The 20,572-nt window shown below is 47.6% G+C and overlaps 1 protein-coding gene across 1 annotated transcript in view; it reads right to left on the reverse strand.

Annotated features, from left to right (window-relative positions):
* Positions 1–17,974, reverse strand: part of LOC142802873 (Na(+)/H(+) exchange regulatory cofactor NHE-RF3-like) — a 29,851-nt gene extending 11,877 nt beyond the window's left edge. Inside the window, exons 1-4 of the mRNA XM_075887941.1 lie at positions 17,919–17,974; positions 16,386–16,456; positions 7,669–7,805; positions 6,917–7,105 (exon numbers count right to left, since the gene is read on the reverse strand). Coding sequence (XP_075744056.1) covers positions 6,917–7,105; positions 7,669–7,805; positions 16,386–16,456; positions 17,919–17,974 — 453 coding nt within the window. The remainder of the gene's footprint in view (positions 1–6,916; positions 7,106–7,668; positions 7,806–16,385; positions 16,457–17,918) is intronic.
* Positions 17,975–20,572: the final 2,598 nt, after the last annotated feature.

Consider the following 20,572-nt stretch of genomic DNA (forward strand, 5'->3'; position numbering starts at 1 on the left):
CCGGTGTCGACGAGGGCGTTGACAGCATGATTGTCGACGAAGATGGCGATTTCGGCAGAAACGATCTTTCTGCTGTCAGAGAACACTGCAAAACCGGAATGGTCCTCGTCTGGTCGTTGCGTCGAATGAGGGTCTTTTACAGTTCGCCGGGCCGCGACTTCACCCCCAGAAGTCGCCGTTTCTAGTTTCCCCTGCGGGGACTTGGTGACCGGCTCCTGAAAGGAGCGGAAGACGATGAGGGCAAACTGGGTGACGTAGACCGGCGAGGCGACGGTGATCTCGACTGGTGGTGCTGAACAGTCGAAGGTGTTCGCTGGCCCGTGAGAGAGGCTTCGATTTCGTGGGGGCGCTCACCGTAGCGTGGGCATCGAGCATCAGGATGGAAGCCGCGGAGACCTAGTCGCCGGTATTGACAGTTCCTGTATATGTGACCCGCTTCGCCGCAGTGATAGCAGAGCGGACGGTTATCCGAGGTGCGCCACGTGCTTGCCTTGCTACCACTTTGTCTTGAGGTAGACGGCAGATAGGTGGGCGTGCTCGGGAACCTTGAGCCGAGAGGCGGGCTCGAAGCAGTGGCGTGGAATGACTGCATAGCCTGGTACCTGGGCCGCATAGCAGGATCTGTAGCCGGTGGCGCAGGGGATCGCAATGCCGCTGCGTATGTCAGGACTGGGGCCTCGGGAATTGGTGGTGCGATTGGGGTCAGGGATGTGATGGCCTGCCGGACTTCTTGTCTGATTACATCCGCGAGGGCTGACACAGGTTGATGGGATCCCACTGCCTGAAGCTGTCGCAGTTCGTCCCGAACAATACTTCGAATGAGGTCAGCGAGGGCCTGTCTCTCACTGTCAGAGCCGATAGAGCATGCGGTGGCCGGGATCTGGCGTTCGTATTGTGACGACCGCTGCTGCAGCGTACGTTCCATAGTGGTCGCCTCACTGATGAACTGGGCGACTGTCGTTGGTGGATTGCACACGAGCCCAGCGAAAAGCTGTTCTTTTACTCCGCGCATCAAATGCCGCACCTTCTTTTCTTCGGCCATGGCAGGGTCCGCGCGCTTGAAGAGCCGAAGCATGTCCTCGACAAACATGGATACTCGTTCGTTCGGCCGCTGGTTTCTGCAGGATATGGCTTGTTCAGCGCTCTCCTTCCTCTCGGTGTTCCGAAAGGCGTCATGGAGCTGACGGCTAAACTCTTGCCAGGTTGCAAGGGAGCCCTCGTGGTTCTCGTACCATGTCTTCGCAGAATCCTCCAAGTAGAAGTAAACTCGGCGCTGCTTGTGAACATCGTCCCATTCGTCGATACTGGCAACCCGATCAAAGTGGTCGAGCCAGTCATCAACATCCTCGAAGATGTCTCCATGGAACGGCTTTGGTGTCTGTGGCGCATGAAAAACAAGGGCGAGAAGAGAACCATGGGCATCGCTGGTTTGGACCACCTGGCTTGTCATCGGAGTTGCCATCTTTCTGGGTGTCGATGTCAAGGGACCCAATTCAGGGGGTAACCCACGCAGGCGGCGGCTGCTTCTAGCTCTGGGAGATGTAGCTGTCTCCACGATGGCCGTCACAGCCGAAGTACACGTACCCAGCGTCTCCACCAGTAATGTCGCGAGCGAAAACAAGGCCTGCAGCAAGGAGTTCACCCGAACCAGAGCAACGTTTGTTTGTTTATTTGTTTGTATCCTCTAATCCATGGCTCGTACCTACTCTGGGAGATTGACCAAGAGAACATATAGTCTCATATGGACGATAACTGCATTATTGCTTACAACGAAAAAAAATGGGGGGGGGGGGTTTAGTGAATTTAAAAAAAAAGAGAAAGAAACGAAAGATGTAGATTGTGAGAAAAAAGAATCAACAACAATGTAGACACTAATAGCTACAACTTGATTTTTGGAGCCGACCAGACAGCTGGTTTTGCCAAACACGATCAATTTGGTATGTCACGCATTTTTCCAGAATTGAAAATTACTTTTCGACCCATTTTTGTTTGAGTATCTGTTAACGCGGGCTTTATGTTGAAAAACGTTTAGAGTCTTGAATGAAATTACACACCGCATCGAATGCATCTCTGTGGCAATTTCCCAAAACAGAGACACCAAAACTTAGAACATTTTCTGTGGTTAAATTTAAACCTAGCTTCGCAAATGGAATATCTAAAAGTCGTTTCCTAATTAATGCATTGTTACGACATGAGCCAAAATAATGTTCAATAGTTTCTGATTCTTCGCAGAACGGACAAAGGGGGGAAAGTGTCAGACCAGCTCTGTGTAAATAAAAATTTAATGGGGGGACGTGGCACCGGAATCTGGAGATTATAATTTCAAGTTTTTTGGACGGACTCCACTGGGCTTTCTATGGAAGTTTGAGGTGCTGATAATTGGTCAATTGTGTGATATTTTCTAAACTATCTGTAAAAATAGCGAGTTTTCTATATCTAACCCCTGATAAGTATTCTACCTCGGGAAGTACTGAAATTACTGGTCCATCGAGTGATGCTCGTGCCAAAGCGTCTGCCAATTCATTTCATTGTAATCCGCAGTGACCTGGGACCCACACTAATTTGAGGAGCTTTAAATGCGGCGGTGATAATGTGTGGAACGCTGCTAGGGCACGAGATTGTTCAGAGGTTGTCAGAGCTGCACACACCGAAAGTGAGTCTGTTAGGATGATTGCACTGGTCTCAGTCGTAGGAATTTTACGAAGAGCTAAAATAATAGCTACTAGCTCGGCTTCAATTATAGGAGTGAAATCTAGAAGCCTTACTGAAAAAGAGCAGCCGAGGGAATCAGACGCAATTTCTATGCCTGCCTTTTCATTGTTGACAGAAGCATCTGTAGCTATTACATTTTTTGTTTCTGCATGTACCAAGTAATCGTTTGATGTAGTGGTCAAAAGTATAAGACATTGCAACTTGGCTTGTGGGGGGAAGATTTTATCGTACTCATTTCTAATGTTGATGGTTGAGGAATTAGTTTCAATTACTGTGCTAATGTCTACATTTATGCAGTCCAGTTTCTTTTTAACAAAAATTATCTGAGGGGTATGAAATCGAGGCCAATGTGCAAGAAAAAAGAGTCAGGGTCGCTGATAAATGCGTACTCTGATCTTCGCGCCGGTAAACTGTAGAACTTTAGGAGCAACGAAAATGTTCTCTTCTTCTTCGTAGCCCAAAACGGGTATGAGCCACAGCGGCTCGTTCATCAATGGCGGCAATATATTTAATAATTTAAACAGAGGGAACAGCTGAGTGCCATTACCCTCTATACCATAATATTGAGGTTTGAAACGTGCTTGCATTTGCCATAGCCTTTCAATTATAGTAAAGTAGAGGTGGTTATGACACGCTTTCTCTGGCTTGGGAAGAACAAAAAATCAGTGTGTACAGTGAATAGTTGTGTTCACGTTAAAGTATACTGTTGTTTTATTGCGAGGTGGATGTTGACCTAGAATTATGTCTTGCCACTTCCCTTTAAGTGCGATAGCAATTATATGGACACTCTCGGCTGCATTTCGCCATCGGCGTCCATGTCTTTCACCGTATATGCGTACTTATCTTTATATATGAAAACGCAAGAAAAAAAGTGCCGCCTTATCCACAAAGTGAATAATAATTGGTGGGCGAAGCTCCGGAAGTAAACCTGGTAAACCATGAATCCTCCGTACATTTTGCCCACTCAATTTTATTACAACACTCCCCCTAGCGTACGTCGCCGCACTAAATCGAACGTTTGCCTTCCACCATTGCACGTGCCATATGTGACATTATTGCTATTTTATAACATCTCACATCTTCCATTAACTACAAGTACCGGCGTCTAGTTTGTAACATTTTGCGTCTTTTAGTACCGCCATCTAGTGAACACTGCAAGATCTAAACGAGAGGTGGCTACATACAGGGGACGCTCAGCACACGCCCTAAGGAGTTTCGCCCCTAAATGTCCAGGAAAAAGCACTACACGCAGAATCGAACGTGGGACCTCTGCGTCGTGAAAGCGAGGCGTTAACCACTGAGCCACCCCGGAGAACGTTGTGAACCGTTCAAACGGCAAGCAATTTATATCTACCACTTACCGCTGCTGTGTTTTCAGCATTACCAGAAAGATGGCGCAATGAACGCACGTCACCACATCGTGCAGCGGGGCCCACTCTAATCTCCTACGCTTACTTTGCCCGTCTTTGAGAAGGGGAGCTACGCTCCCTCGCGCACCCTTACCTCGCGGTAGAGAGGAGGGGAGGATCGTACACCTTGGCTGGCCTCGGGCTTTACGTAGAACGATTCTGCTGTAGTTGCCGGGCGCGCAAAGTCACTGCAGTCATAGAAGTCTCCGCAAAAAGCGCGCGATTTTCAGACTCAGTGAAGTTACAAATGAGACGCTTATCGTGCATCCTTACCTGTGAGTACGTTTCGTGCGTAATTTGTGCGCGAGAAACGCGGGACACGTTCAAATTCTGCGCGTGACTTTTCAAATTGTTGCTGCCGCGCTCATTGCTTCGCCTTTGCGGCACAGCTGTGACTTCTTTATTAGGGGCGAAGCTCCTTATAGCGGCACCCGTTCGTCCCCCGTAGTATGTAACAAGTATAACATTTTGACCTCCAAGGTGGTGCCGGTGAGAGACTTCTTCTGTGCGTTGTTGAACAATAAAAAATAGTGCTCAATGTACATGTCAATGGCTGCTAATGGGGAATGAGAGACAGGAGCATTCGGCTTTTAGAAAACGCGCAGGCTGTGATCACCATTAGCAGCCATTGGCATATACATTGCGCACTATCTGACAAGAAAGGGTTGCTACGTTATACTCGCTGGGTGTAACCTCCTTGGTTTTAGAAAGGTTTGGTGAGCGTTGAGCCGCAGTGCCATGAATACAATGAACTAGTATATACCATGAACTCGAGGTGGTTAAAGGTGGGAAGTGGACCCGAAGCGCAAGCCGTAAGAAAGTGTGCGCGTGCCACCTCTCGTTTAGTCCTTGGAATGTCCGCTGGATGGCGGTGCTTTATATGGAGAATATATGATGAAAAAATGCGAGGTGGTGGTACTTGGAGTGTTGACTAGATGAACGAACGGACACATAGACAGATGCATCGATGGACGCATGAACGGACGCAGAGGTGGCTGCATGGACGAACGCAGGGACGGACGCACGAACAGACGCACGCACGGACAAGCTGATGGACGCATGGACGGTCACACTGACGGACGCATGGACCGACGAAAGCAAGAACAAATGGACGGACGAATTCTTCGCCCCACTCTCCATCATTCACTTCGTGGATATGCTGCCATTTTTTAAATTTGTCATTGCAATGAAAGTGCGTGAAGGTCTGCCTATCTGTCACAGATTTCCTTACCGCAAAGCTTCACAATGGACAGTTTGCAATAATCTAGAAGACGGCTTTCCTGCAAAGTTTCTTTTCCAACCAAAAACTCTCGTTCACAGACTGCTTTTCTCACTCAATGTGTTGTAGTCGCGTGCTCGCATGCCTCGCTGGAATTCGGGGAGGTGACATTTTGATGTACTTGCGTGCTCGCGTGCCTTCGCTGCACAATGAGCGAGAAAAGCAGTCTGTGAACGAGAGTTCTTGGTTGGAAAACAAGCCGTATAGGAAAGCCGACTTGCAGATTATCGCACACTGTCTATTCCTAGCTCGCAGAGTAGGCGGACATCATGATGCCTTGATAGCTTGATTCCATAGGTGAGTTTTAGTATTCGTTCGAGAAAAACATGCGGTACAATCAATTTTTTAAGAGAAAGCGCAATATTTTCTGAAGAAATACGGCTTATAGGAGCGCTATTTAGCTAATAAAGGTTGAAATACAACTGTGCAGTGTAAGCCTCTAGCCTGACTGCTTAGCCTCCTCTTGGTTAAGCACTGTGCGTTTGCAGCGTCTTTTACGACACATGAATATACTGATGTTATCTGGATTTATCGAAACGAAGCTTAGTAATTCTAAAAAAAAAAGGTTGTTTGGAGGTTGCTGTCTACATATAGTTTTGAAGTGTCCGTCTGTGAACGATATTTTAAAAACAGAAGTTGATACGTGGTAGGATTAAGCACGAATATGCAAGCGAAAAAAATGTGCGCAATTCGAAAACTTATAATTTAACGCTGCACGAGCCTTATGCAGGGTTGCTCAAAAATTGATGACGAACGCTTTACTTACAGCTGCTGGAAAATTGCTTTGAAAACGTGGAAACGCTTTACAAGTACTCTACTATAGCGGAGCATCAAAGCTGTCTCTAGTTCGAATATCAGAGCCTGGATGACCTGCACACAACAGCAGGTTGACATTTAGTTGTTCTGAATGGTGTTTGTTTTAGCGCTTACCAAACGTTACCGGCTTACACGCCAATGGCCATGGTGTGGTTATGGGGCTCAACTGGTGACCTGAAGGTTGTTGGGATGAATATTGGGCATGCGAGGCGCAGTTTCGATAGAGGCGAGAAGGCTAGAGGCCGGTATAGAACTTAGGTGTACGTTAAAAAACTCTAGGTGGTCGAAATTTTGAGAAACATCTGCTACGACGTCTTTTATAATCTTCTTGTACTTTAGGAAAGCTGAACCGCAACAATGATTAGTAGTAGGTTAATGCACTAACTGGAGGCTTTTAAAAGGCCACATGAAACAAATATGCTTTCGCCTGCTGTAAGATCTACGAAAGTTCCATCATTAATTTGAATGATGATATTCTTGAAATTTACGTTTCAAAGCGAGCATTCAAGACCTTCGGCTTCATTTGTGTGACTCACTGTTCTTTGATTGCCAGTCAGCGCCCTATTGGTCACTACGATTACCTGTCAGCGCACTTGGGGACATAAACTTGCCCGGTCAGACATGCAACGCTTACGCTTGATGTCAGGCTTCCTGATGACCAATTTATGCTCCCGGAGGTCGTTCTGCCTTTCGAGCGAACCTTTCTCGATGACTTTTTGGAGCTCGTGCGAACGACGTTAAGGTTGTCGCCGTGGAGGGCGATGCCGCGCCTCTTGTACCAGGCAGCGGTTTCGTCGTCTACGACGAAGAGTCGAGCTTCGTTAGGTGTGGACTTGACCAGCTGCATCACGTCTTCATGTCCAATGCCATCCAAGATCACCCCGTTTACCTGCATGGTAGATGCGTGGCACGAAATACAGGTGAACTCTAACGCATGAATTCAACGTAGGCAGTGTTACTCCACGAGCGCATAATCTTTTGACATGTTCAATCTTGATCTTAGTAAACCTTGTAGAAATCTTATGAAAGGACATACCACGGTACTTATTAACAGAATTTTTCTTTGCTTCTGGCTATTGTATACATTCTTTAAATCATTTGAAAGTGGGTTGTGAAAAGTTAGCCTTGTCATATTTGAAATCAATAAACATCTTCAGGACTTCAGCACACAGAGTAAGAAAACTAAGCAGAAAGGTGGTGGGAGGAACTCAAACCGGTCAACAAAAGAGCACGGGCAAGACATGTGCTTTTGGACACGCAATGACCTCTTCTCTTATTCAAAGCTGTTTGCGTTTGCGTACTCTCGTTGAACAATATTATTAAATATGGCACCAGAGGTGACCACTGACGAGGTTCAGGTGAAACATTTAGACACACGCTTTCGTGTACTCTGTGGTAAAAATATTCCTTGAGTCAACATCTAACGTCGAGAAGGACGAAGTGGCGCCTCACCTCAACGACAGTGTCATTGGATCGCAGGCCAGCGGCATCAGCTGGGCTTCCTGTTTCTACGGCTGACACCAGTGGAAGATGGCCCTGCTTGGCCGGAATCAGTTTAAAACCATAGCCGTCATATTCGGGCCTGCGAACTAAATGGCACAGGCGCGCCACAGAAGGTTTGGCAAGTTGCGCCGTGATTTCGGAAGTGGAAGTTCCCGCTACAGTTGACGGCGATGACTGTTTTGGCGGCCTGAGCACACAAGCTGGTGGACTTCCCTTCAGAAAACGAGAAGTTCAATGATTATTTATCCAGTCGTGAAAAAAATTAAATAAGTAGTAATGTAGTTCATTATTCGCTCGTGAATTAGAGCTACCAGAAGCTCCTGAGAACTCACGCACGCGCGCACATCACACACACACACAGGCAAGTGTGTGTGCGTGTGCGTGTGCGAAGGTGTTTTGTCAAGCCGAGTTGGATGCTATAGAAATTCGTGGCTAGCCCTACCTAGTATAAAATAGAATTTGTAGGTGCAGCGTTCATTGTTGCAGGCTGTGTTTAGTTTGAAATTTCGCAGCTCTAGAAATAAATTTCTTAGCCTTAAAGCTTTGATTCATTAGCTGGAAATATTACATGGTTACTTAGTGAAAGGCTAGAACTGTATATGTAAAATGTTTTGTAAAGCTCTGGCAAGGCGTGTTTCATTTTAGATGACTTCAGTCTTCATTCTACAAAACAATTTGCGTTTGCTGTTTATGAGGGGTGTTTCAAAGTGGTTGAATTCCACAGTGCTGTCTAAAAACATTTGTATTGGCCACTGTAGTCACCCTACTGTTTACGCTTGTTGTATTCAGAGTTGATTTCACCGTTACGCTGTAGCTAGAGACACTCCACGCAACTGTTCTCTTCGAGATTGCATAATGTATGAGCAGCGCTGTTCCCGTATTGGACCACAACCACTTGTATTCCTTTTCCGTATGATGGAATGAAGCCAAAACACGGCAAAGTAGTCCGTTTTCAATAACGAGACCCGGGTTGTCAGGCCGGCCTTCAAGGGTGTCAACTTAACCTTTGTTTCACACTACACAGATTCTACAATACATGTTGGTGACGAGATAAGCTACAAGCTTGCCAGACAAGGCTAATAAACACATAATTGCAGTTAGACCCACCAAAGTGCTGAAAGATAGTTGCGTCATTAGCGGAAAGCTTGCATTATTGCAACCAATCACATTTTTCTTCGCACCATGTCATGGCGTCATACTGCATCCAGATAACTAGGGTAGAACACCACTCAAATAACCATGCCCTTGTTACTATGCCATAAGAAGAAAACTGCATACATGGGCGGATGAATTGTCCATTGTCCCGCAGATAGACGGTTTAGTTCACGTAGTTCCCAAGTGATAATATGCCTTCTTCCACAGGATAGAAACCAAGATTCGAGACCTCACTCGTGCACCCACGCTTCTTTTTCTTCCTGAGTGCGCGCTTATTATGCACATGCAGTGGCTGTGCTGGTGATGTCGATGGGAGCCTTGGAGCAGTTTGAAGCATTAGGAATTTCAGTGCTCGGGGCTATAGGAACTTTACATGCCTCTCAACGCGCAGCCGAAGCCGCTTGCTTCTCTGATTATCTGTCTTCACTCTAGTGAAACACTTGGGCTGATAACTTATATCATTTTAAATATAATTTTAAATGCGGAGGTTTTTGGGAATATTTTGTGGGTCAGAAACAGAATGCTATTATTATTATGAACTAGCACGTGCTCTTCTCGTTCTGTTCTTCATCGTCGTGATCTTCTTAGACTGCTTAGCTCCCAGAACACGTGCACCGATTTCTTCAGCACGGGATGCAATCACTCTCTTGGGCGAAACAACCAGTACAGAGGGAGAAAGAGAAAAGATGGCAATGAAGACAAAGAAAAGAAGAAATTCTGGGGGCTGAATTCTGCGTGGAATGAGATTCGAAGAAAAGTTGCAAAAAAACACTGAAAAAAAATCACAGCATATCCACGGAGTTAATGATGATGTGTGGGGCGAAGCGTCCATCAGACCGTCCTAGCTTCTGTCCGTCCGTTCGTTCTTGCTTCCATCCATCCGAACGACCATCCGCGCGTCAATGCATGCATCCATCCATCTGTCCATGCGTCCGTCCATGCGTCCATCTAGTAAACACTCCAAGTACCACCATCTTTCATCTTGCAACCCCTGCGGTAAATACCCGCTCTAGAGCGGGTATGTGTCACCACTACATACATACATACATACATACATACATACATACATACATACATACATACATACATACATACATACATACATACATACATACATACATACATGCATGCATACATACACATACATACATACATACATACATACATACATACATACATACATACATACATACATACATACATACATACATACATACATACATACATACATACATACATACATACATACATACATACGGAGGAGCGACACGACCCACGCCATAAAATGCTTCGCCCCTAAAAAATTCACCTAACACTCTGCGAATCTCCTGCATTGGGTATGAGCCATGACAAAAGGAGCAGAAAAGAAGAACGAGATCGACCATGTGATCCCCTCTAGCTTATTACTCGTTTCTTGGCCTATCCCCCAGAGTGGGTGTGAGCGGTGCTTTTAGGTCATCATCATCATCATGATCGCCTTTGAGCCCGCAAGGACCCATGTGTAGGCGAGCCTCTGAAACCATTGGATATCAGGCACGCTGGTTGAGCACAGCATAGGCATGTATAGATTTCTATTCCGTTCAATGATCTTTATTGAGCTCTACGGAACTCGCACATCAGTTTTGTGTCATTCATCCATATTCCGAAATATTAAGATTAGGCTATGTGAGTCTGTGCTTTTTTTATCTTGTCTGCTGTTCTCTGTTGTACACGTGGTAGAGCCTAACCAGGAGTGGACAAACACGCCCTCTGCACCGGCACCATGACGACGCATGTCTCACGCATTACCAGATCTGGCAAATAAACCTCAAACGTTCGAATGGCGAGGAGGAGGGTGAGTCAGGGTGAGGAGCCAGGAAGAGAGCGATGCATAAAATAGAAAGGCGAAATACACAAATAGCAAGAAGTGACAGGCGAAAGAACTAGAGAGAAAGACACAACCAAATAGGAAGCGAGAGAAAGAGACAGAATGGGAAAGAATTGATATGTAGGGTTTAACGTCCCAAAACCACCATATCATTATGACAGACGCTGTAGTGGAGGGCTCCGGAAATTTCGACCATCTGGGGTTCTTCAACATGCACCCAAATCTGAGCACACGGACCTACAACATTTCCGCCTTCATCGGAAATGCAGCCACCGCTGCCGGGATGTGATCCCGCGACCTGCGGGTCAGCAGCCCAGTACCTTAGCCACAAGACCTCCGCGGCGGGGCCGGAAGGGATAGATGGCAGGAAATAGAGAAAGAGAGAGAAAAACACAAAGATAAACAAAGGCAAGAAAGCCGCAAAGAAAAGCAGAGATAAGAAAAAAATGGCAGCTTATCCACGGAGTGAATGATGGAGAAGGGGGCGAAGCATCCGTCCATCCATTCGTTCTTGCTTCCGTCCGTCAGTGCGTTTGTCTGTGTCACCATCCGTGTGTCCATTCGCCCGTCCGTGCGTGCGTCTGTTCGTGCGTCCGCACGTCTTGCGATCGTTCATGCATCCGCCCCTGCGTCCGTGCATACGTCCATCTGTCGCTACAGCCATCCGTGAGTCCGTACATGCATATGTATGTGTGTCCGTTCGTCCATATATTCAACACTCAAAGTACCACCATTTTACATTTTTTCATCGGACCAACGGAAATTCGACTACGCCGGCGCCTGTATCCCAGCTGAGCGACTTTTCAATGGACATACCTGTGCTGCTCGACGGTCGCAATTTAACTGCCTTAATAGACACTGGTGCTGACTACTCGATTATTAGCGGACAATTGGCACGTACCTTGAAGAAAGTGATAATGCCTTGGACAGGATCGCATGTACGTACAGCTGGCGGACATGTTGTAACGCCGGTTGGTTTGTGCACGTCCAGGCTACAAATACGAGGCTGCACGTTTTTGGTCAGCTCCATCGTGCTACGTGACTGCTCCCGCGAATTAATTCTCGGCCTCGATTTTCTTCGGGAATATGGCGCCGTAATCGACCTACGGCGACGCTGCATTTCCTTTTCGACAGTCAACGCTACGTCAAGGGACTCCAACCGCCGTACAACCGCCCTCCGTGTTTCCGACGACAGTGTCACAATACCACCTCGTGCAAGTATCCTAATTCAGGTGACTTCCGAAGGAACCAGTGACGGTGAAACAGTGGCAGAGTGCAACGTCTCCCTGCTGCTGGCGCTTGGAATTTCTGTGGCACGAGGCATCATTGACATTCGGAACGGTACAGCCGAGGTCATGATTACAAATTTCACCAATGAGCATCGTCACCTTTTCCGGGGCACTGCGGTCGCCTACGCTGAAGCCTTGGAGGACGTCATTGAGTGTTTTGCCTGTGAAGACAGTAGCCGCAATGGACAAACCGTAATAGATGTTGACATGAACAGTGCACTGCCAGAAGAGAACCAGAGGGCCTTGCGAGAGCTATTGTTTGAATTCAGGGCGTGCTTTGCTCAGTCGTCTAAAGTGAGTCAGACGCCAATTACACAGCACAGGATAATCACTTACGACGACGCAAGACCTATTCACCAACAGCCATACCGCGTCTCGCCGACAGAACGCGCAGCTATCAAGCAGCAAGTGAAAGAAATGATCGACGACGGCGTTATCCAGCCTTCGAACAGTCCCTGGTCCTCACCGGTCGTTCTGGTTAAGAAGAAGGACGGTACGCTTCGCTTCTGTGTAGATTACAGAAAGCTCAACAACGTCACAAAAAAAGATGTTTATCCGCTGCCGCGTATTGATGACTCGCTTGACCGACTACGACGAGCGAAGTATTTTTCTTCCCTGGATTTAAAGAGTGGCTACTGGCAAATTGAGGTTGATGAGCGCGACCGCGAAAAAACCGCCTTTGTCACGCCGGATGGCCTCTACGAATTTCGGGTGCTACCGTTCGGACTCTGCTCTGCGCCAGCTACCTTCCAACGCATGATGGACACTGTGTTGACTGACTTAAAATGGCAAAGCTGCCTTGTGTACTTGGATGATGTGGTCGTGTTTTCAACCAGCTTCTCCGAACATCTGAAGCGACTACGACAAGTACTTGAGGCGATTCGGACGGCTAACCTTACGTTAAAGCCGCAAAAATGCCATTTCGGTTACGAAGAACTAAAGTTCCTTGGACATGTCGTAAGCGCAGAAGGCGTCCGTCCTGACCCTGAGAAAACCGCCGCTGTCGCAGCCTTCCCGACTCCTGCCGATAAGAAAAGTGTGCGGCGGTTTCTTGGTCTATGCGCGTACTACCGGCGCTTTATAGGCAATTTTTCGAAAATTGCCGAACCATTAACTAGACTCACTAGAGACGATACGCCGTTCGTTTGGAGTGCTGAACAAGAATCAGCATTCACAGAGCTTCGGCTTCGCCTGGCATCACCACCTGTTCTTGGACATTTCGACGAGGAAGCCGAAACAGAAATTCATACCGACGCCAGTAACGTCGGTCTGGGCGCGGTACTCGTCCAACGGCAGGAGGGAATTGAAAAGGTTATCGCCTACGCAAGCCGAACCCTAACACGCCCGGAGTCAAACTACAGTACCACGGAGAAGGAGTGCCTTGCTGTCGTGTGGGCAATTGCTAAGTTTCGACCTTACCTTTACGGCCGTCCATTCAGAGTAGTGACGGATCATCACTCGCTGTGCTGGCTTGCGAACCTCAGAGACCCCTCCGGACGACTGGCAAGGTGGAGCCTACGTCTGCAGGAGTACGACGTCACTATCGTGTACAAGTCCGGTCGTGCACACGAAGATGCGGACACGTTGTCACGCGCGCCAGTTGAGCCTGCCGCTCAGAGCTTCGAAGAGGACTGCCCTTTCCTTGGCTCCGTAAGCGTAACAGACTTGGCTTTACGGCAGCGAGCAGATGCTCAATTGCGACCTATCATTGAACATCTAGAGGGCCGCAACGTATCACTACCCCAGCATATAACTCGCGGATTGTCATCCTTCTGCTTACGACAGGGCGTGTTGTACAAGAAGAACGCAGCCGCCAGCAACAAAACTTACCTGTTGGTCGTCCCCGCAGAGCTGCGTGAGGAAATTCTATTTGCCTGCCACAACGAGCCTCCATCGGGCCATCTGGGCATCACCCGAACCATCGCTAGGGTACGAAAGTCTTACTACTGGCCGAAACTTGCCGCTTGCGTTAAACAGTACGTTCAAGCCTGCCGCGAATGCCAGCGCCGAAAATCCCCATCTGTTAAGCCTGCGGGATTACTTCACCCTATCGAGCCACCCAGAACACCCTTCGATCAAGTCGGCATGGACCTCCTGGGTCCGTTTCCCTTGTCATCTTCCGGCAACAAGTGGATAATCGTCGCTACAGATTATCTAACCCGCTATGCTGAAACTAAGGCGCTTCCTAAAAGCACGGCTTGTGAAGTTGCTCAGTTTTTCATCGAGAGAATTGTATTACGCCACGGTGCTCCATCCTGTGTCATCACAGACCGAGGAACAGCGTTTACAGCAAGGCTCCTTGAACAAGTTTTTCAGTTAAGTTACTCCACGCATCGCAAGACAACAGCGTATCACCCTCAGACAAATGGACTGACCGAGCGGCTTAACAAAACGATGACTGATATGCTGTCTATGTACATAGACGTACAGCACAAGACGTGGGATGAAATACTGCCTTACGTAACATTCGCGTATAATACCGCTACGCAAGAGACCACACGATTCACTCCGTTTCGTCTTCTATACGGTCGGGACGTTCAGACGATGTTGGACGCAATGCTCCCATGCGACATTGACAACATCGAGAATCTCGACGAAGATGCTGAGTGTTTCGTGCAACGAGCCGAGGAAGCACGTCAACTAGCCCGCGTAAACATCAAGAAACAACAAGGCGTCGATGCACAACGCTACAACCGCTGCCACAGACAAGTCGATTATAAACCAGGTGACCAGGTGTTGGTTTGGACCCCTGTGCGCTGCAAAGGTCTCTCTGAGAAGCTTCTCAGTCGGTATTTTGGCCCGTACAAAGTGCTACGACAAGTGAGCGACGTCAATTACGAAGTCCTTCCGGACGGAAGCCAACCACCCCGACGCCGACAGCTACGACCCGAGATTGTGCACGTGGTGCGGTTAAAACCGTACCACACACTGTGACAATGTTTTTTTTTTACGATACACGCTTCGTTTAGCATCGAGGCGATGCTCTTCAGGGAGGAGGGGCAGTGCCGCGCGCTTGATCTGCCAGCGCAAAAGAGGCAGACGAAGTGGCAGTTCCCCTCGTGCCATTGTTCTGTTTTTGGCTGCGCTGAGCCGACCGCTCTTCGGACTTTTGTGAGGACGCCTTAAAAACGTCTCCTGTCTCTTTAACGTGACAATATATTCCCAATATGGAAGCACCGCCATCCAGCGAACATTCCAAGAACTGAACAAAAGGTGGCACACGCACCCTTTCTTATGGCTTGAGCTTCCTGTCTACTTCCCACCGTTAATCACCTCGAATTCATGTTATATACTAGTTAACTGTATTCATGGCACTGCGGCCCAACGCTCGCTAAACCTTTCTAAAACCAAGGAGGTTACGGCCAGCGGGTATAACGTAGCAAACCTTTCTTGTTAGATTGTGCTCATTGTACTTGCCAATGACTGCTATTGGTAAATGAGAGACAGAAGAATTCAGCTTTTACTTTCTTATGGCTTGCGCTTCGTACCTACTTCCCACCTTTAACCACCTCGAATTCATGGCATATACTACTTCACTGTATTTATAGCACGGCGGCTCAACGCTCGTTAAACCTTTCTAAAACAAAGGAGGTTACGCCCGGCAAGTACAACGCAGCAACCCTTTCTTGTCAGATTGTGCTCAAGGTACATGCCAATGGCTGCTAATACGGAATGAGAGACAGGAGAATTCGGCTTTTACTGTCTTATGGCTTGCGCTTCGTACCTACTTCCCACCTCTAACCACCTCGACTTCATGATATATACTAGTTCACTGTATTCATGGCACTGTGGCCCAACGCTCGCTAAACCTTTCTAGAACCAAAGAGGTTACGCCCGGCGAGTATAACGTAGCCACCCTTTCTTGTCGGATATTGCTCAATGTACATGCCAATGGCTGCTAATGAGAATTGCAGCGTGCGCATTAACTAAAAGCCGAATGCTCCTTTCTCTCATTTCCCATTAGCAGCCATTGGCATGTACATTGAGCACTAGTTTTTTTTTTGTTTAACAACGCACAGAAGAAATATCTCACCGGCATTACCTTGGTGGTCAAAATGTTATGATTGTTACTTACTGGAACAGCTACGAGGGAGGACCGGGTGCCGCTATAAAAAACTTCGCCCCTAAAATACCGCTATCACCGAACAACTTTGAGGATGCCAACACATGGGCGAGTCATTTCTGTGATGTGTATGTTAACGTTTTTAAATGAATAGCCTTCATTACATCGAAAGCATCGGTTGTTGACCGGCATCTCCTTCATATGTGGGAAAGTAGACGCAGCCTAAGCGATGGAAGTGCCAGTGCCTCAATCGTAAATTGCGTCTCAAAATAGCAGAAGTGTCGGAGCACACCAACGAAGAATCTCTCGGTGACCATTCGACGCACTTCCTCAAACACTTGTGCTGCTGCCACACTTTTGATGCTACAATGGTGCCACCAAGGTGTCAGAGACAAAATAGCCAGCTCGTTCAACTAAACGCTTGTCTCACATTGCTCCCCACGACCGCGGGGTGTTCTGGAATTATTTGAAAAAAGGTGTGTTCCTAAAGATTTGGACGTGTTGCCCTAAAATTGTCACTTCGGCATCTATTTGACCATTTTTATATCTTTACTATGGTCACTACACGTTCCTCGGCGACATAGTCTGCATGGGTTTGGTTATGTGTCGTATAAAAAAGAACCCGCCCTTGACACATTGGCCATTTTTATTTTCTGTATTTAGCCTTTTATCTATATATTTTCTGATAACACTAGCATTGTACCACCGGCTTGAGCTCGATGCCTGTCCCAAACACCTCCATGCGTCGCGGCCACCAGCGATTGATATTTTTCATGTAGTACAGCTGCGGTCACTTATAGAGCGCGCCAGTAGCAGGTTTTTGCTTTGCGGGGCGACACGTTGATGACGTTTTGGGGTATGATGTGGTTTGTCAGGAGCGTGCGTTGCCTATAGTAGACAGGGCGACCACGTCCGAGGCGAAAACTGCCTCAAGGTGTCGCGGCGCAGAGAAAAAATCAACCGCTTCCGCGCTTCACACATACGTGGCTGTGGCTGTACGTATGTAATTGTATACTAGTTCAATCAATTACAATAACGCGCGGGTAAGAGAACAGCTGTATTTGCTAAACTTGATAAAATGAACAAATATTTCACGCGATTTGGAGTGTGATTTTTGATTGCGCATGGGAATCCTTCAAGGTTAACTGAACCCTAACTACGCCGTCAATAACACGTTGTCAGGGATTCTGTACTTCTTATTTTCTGGAGCAGCCAAGTGTCATTTTATGGGCTCGTGGAATAACCTGAACACCATGCGCTGCATTACAAACCACTAAATCATGATCAGATGCAGTTCACTGTGGCAATGTTGTCTCTATTGTACACGTGACTTTTTTGCACAGCGCGCATGTAGAGAAGCAATTGTAGAAGAGTATACGCATACACACGTCCTCAGGGGACATCAGCAACAATAGGACTTATTGGCTGCCGCGCGCCAGTGCCGGATACCAAAATCACGCGTTGTGCCACATATAACCTGTAATAGCATGACTGTTTACATGTGACACATTTCCGGACTATGAAGAAACAAAGAAAAGATAGTGGTGTCATTTTTTTGTACGCGATCGTAGATATTGAATTTCTGGATGTATCAACGGAAGAAGACAGCCTTTATGTAGGTTTTCCCGATCACGCTTATCCGACGTCACTGTGGTTAAGTTTCCCTTCCGGCGCATTCGCATGACTTGCAACGGTGGGCTTAAACTTTGTAGGGACGAGTATGCTTGTAGCACTGAACTGGACACCTTCCATGTGGCAGCGTGCCTTTTTGGCGTCCTCTGCGCGATGAAGTTCAATGGTCGTCTAGCCCACACTAGTCTCTCACATTGTGCTCTTGAGGGCCGCGGTATTCGCGTAGCCCGAGTAGGGCTTTACCCTCATGCTGACGCTCTTGTGGGCCACCAGCATGATTTTATTTATTTGTACCTTAAAATCTCAAACCCGTTTTCAGTGTAGCTTCGTTTTATTCATGAAAACAGTATGCGCCGCCAGGGGGTGTTACACAACGGGTGCGTAAAGTAGTCAATGATGGTATATAAGGATGTCTTCAAAGATGTTCGGCTGGAGTGTTGCACAACATTGGCACGAAGACGATACAAGTACTGTACGGTCTGAACAAAGTATTATTTCATGTGAGCGGTAGTGCGGGCTGCTGGAGAATAAACCATCTTTTGGGTGACCATGACAGAATAAAATGCTAAGCTTGAGTTCGATGTCAGCCTGGTGGCGTATAAGGCGATAGAACTTATGAAGAACGCACAATCTTGGAGTTTTCTGACCCTGCTCAAGAGTTTGAAGATGAAAGGCTGACATAGGTTTGGTCACACTTGTGTGCTAAAAGTAGCCCGAATGAATAAATGTAACTGCGTGATTTTGTACGGATTCCACAGTGGTTGAGAGATTCGCTTGATGTGAATCCCGAACTGAGCGTACATATTCGACCTTTCGTAGAAGTAGTAAGTATGCTAGTAGTTTTACCGGAGGAAGAGCAAGGTGCAGGTTATGATGCAAATAGCCAAAGAAGCAATGGGCTGTATCGCTGATGCAAGATATGTGAACAAACCAAATAGTGTTACGACGCACCAATGAAAGTGTATATTTACACTGCTCGTATTCTCCACCCAGCTATCACGTATTCAGTGGAAACGAACGATTGACGACAATCGAAAGCTTGAAGTGATCTTTTACTCACGTTTATAGATATTAGCTGCTGGTTAAACCAAGACTGTGAGAGAAAGGTTGAACTGCAGATTTACAATGCCTGTGGGCTTGAGCCTGGCATGGTAAAATGCACGTTCATTGGCCAATGATCAAATCTTGGAAGTTCCCAACGTTCCATGTGGCGCGCCTGAGGCAAGAGGCTATATGAGAGATGGGTGATGGCTGATGGTAAGGAAATGTCGCGGAGCCATTCGTAAACAACAGGGTCGAAATTTATTCACGAGACTTGGAGGAGAAGCCGTGTATGAGGGATTATTTTAAATGCCACTTGGAAGTGTTGGAAGAGGGTATGAACCAGTATGTTTTGATCGAGGTGAGATGATATGACAGTAAAACTCAACCTTCTACCCACTCCCTTTGTTCCCTTGAGCAGAGCTCTCCCAGCTGCGTAGCGGCTGTTGCTAGAAGGGAGTGGAAGGTTGGTTGCTTCTCGGTGTCCGTCTTGTGTTCTCGTACCTGCTGCTGCTTGTTCATAGATGGAAGCCAGCACATCTCAAACGTTACAACTCGATTTTATATACACAAACTTATGTACATATTTACAAGACTTGACCGCCGGAACCGTCGCATGTTGCCTCGGCAGAGCCGATCGTGCAGAGCACTCCTTGTTGCGACCAGAACCAGCCGCGAGGACTCGGAAGCCAGGTTTTAATACCCCGGTTGCCCCTCCCGATTCTCCTCCCGGCCAACCAAAGCAATTTAGTCTGTTTATTGGACAGAAAACGCACTTGTTGCCGTCCCCTCCTCTCCCTCTCCTCTTCCCGCACTCGACTGCTCGGTCGGAAAGAGAGAGACGAACGGACCGGCCTGTACACCACTGTTATGTTTTGCCGCTCATAAGTTGATCGTGCGGATGGGACAGCACCAGAAGCTACGTTATTCAAAGCTCCTTTCTCGGATCTCTCTCCGCAAGGTCGCAAATTGCTTCCTTTGAGCATGGGACGACAGCGCGGGAAGCTACGTTATACAAAGCTTCTTTCTCGACTCTCTCTCGGTATGCTCGTGTAACTATACACCACTTATCCCCTGGAATGCAAACTACGTCCGTCTCCTCCGCTGCTGGGGACAAACACACAATGTGAAACGAACCCGCTCTGCCAACCGGCTTGGAATGTTTGTGGTTTAGAGACAAGTCGCCGCCGCCGGGGGCAAACGCACAATGGGATTAAGCGACCCCGTCTTGCTTCCGCGGCCGGGCGCGAGCTCAGTGGGAGTAGGCGACACTCTTTGCCCTGGCGATCAGCTCAAAGTCGCAGCGATGCACGACCCGAACACAAGGAAAGCGGAGAAAGTCAAAGGCCGATTGCTACCTGCGGGGGCAATTACGTTCCGCGCGCAATCATTCAATTTCCGGCTTTGGAGGTTCGTCTCGGCTCGCTGGGTGTGGGAAAAGGGCATGAATGTACCGGGTCTACAATGCCGATATCTCCCGAGTGTTAGAATTCCTGAGCACGCGGGAGGTGTAGAGAGAGAGACATGATGGGAAAGAGTTCCAAAACGCCTGTTTAAACTGTAGAAGTGCTGCTGTCGAGAGTAAGGTCAGCCCAGTAGGGAGTGACTTAATCTTAGTGGAAACAGATTGGATGAAAGAATGTTGAGGCGGACCAGCAGTGGCCCCCTCCCCTTTTTCTTTGTTACCGCAAGATGCTTAAGACTGGAGGGAATCCGTTTCTCTTCAGTCGAGGCTGCAATCACCTAACTGATAGATCAGTACGACTCCGTACGATGCAACTTTGTCTGGGCCGTAACCACTTCGTG

The sequence above is a fragment of the Rhipicephalus microplus genome, chromosome 3, assembly GCF_043290135.1.
Source record: "Rhipicephalus microplus isolate Deutch F79 chromosome 3, USDA_Rmic, whole genome shotgun sequence".
Taxonomy (NCBI): Eukaryota; Metazoa; Arthropoda; class Arachnida; order Ixodida; family Ixodidae; genus Rhipicephalus; species Rhipicephalus microplus.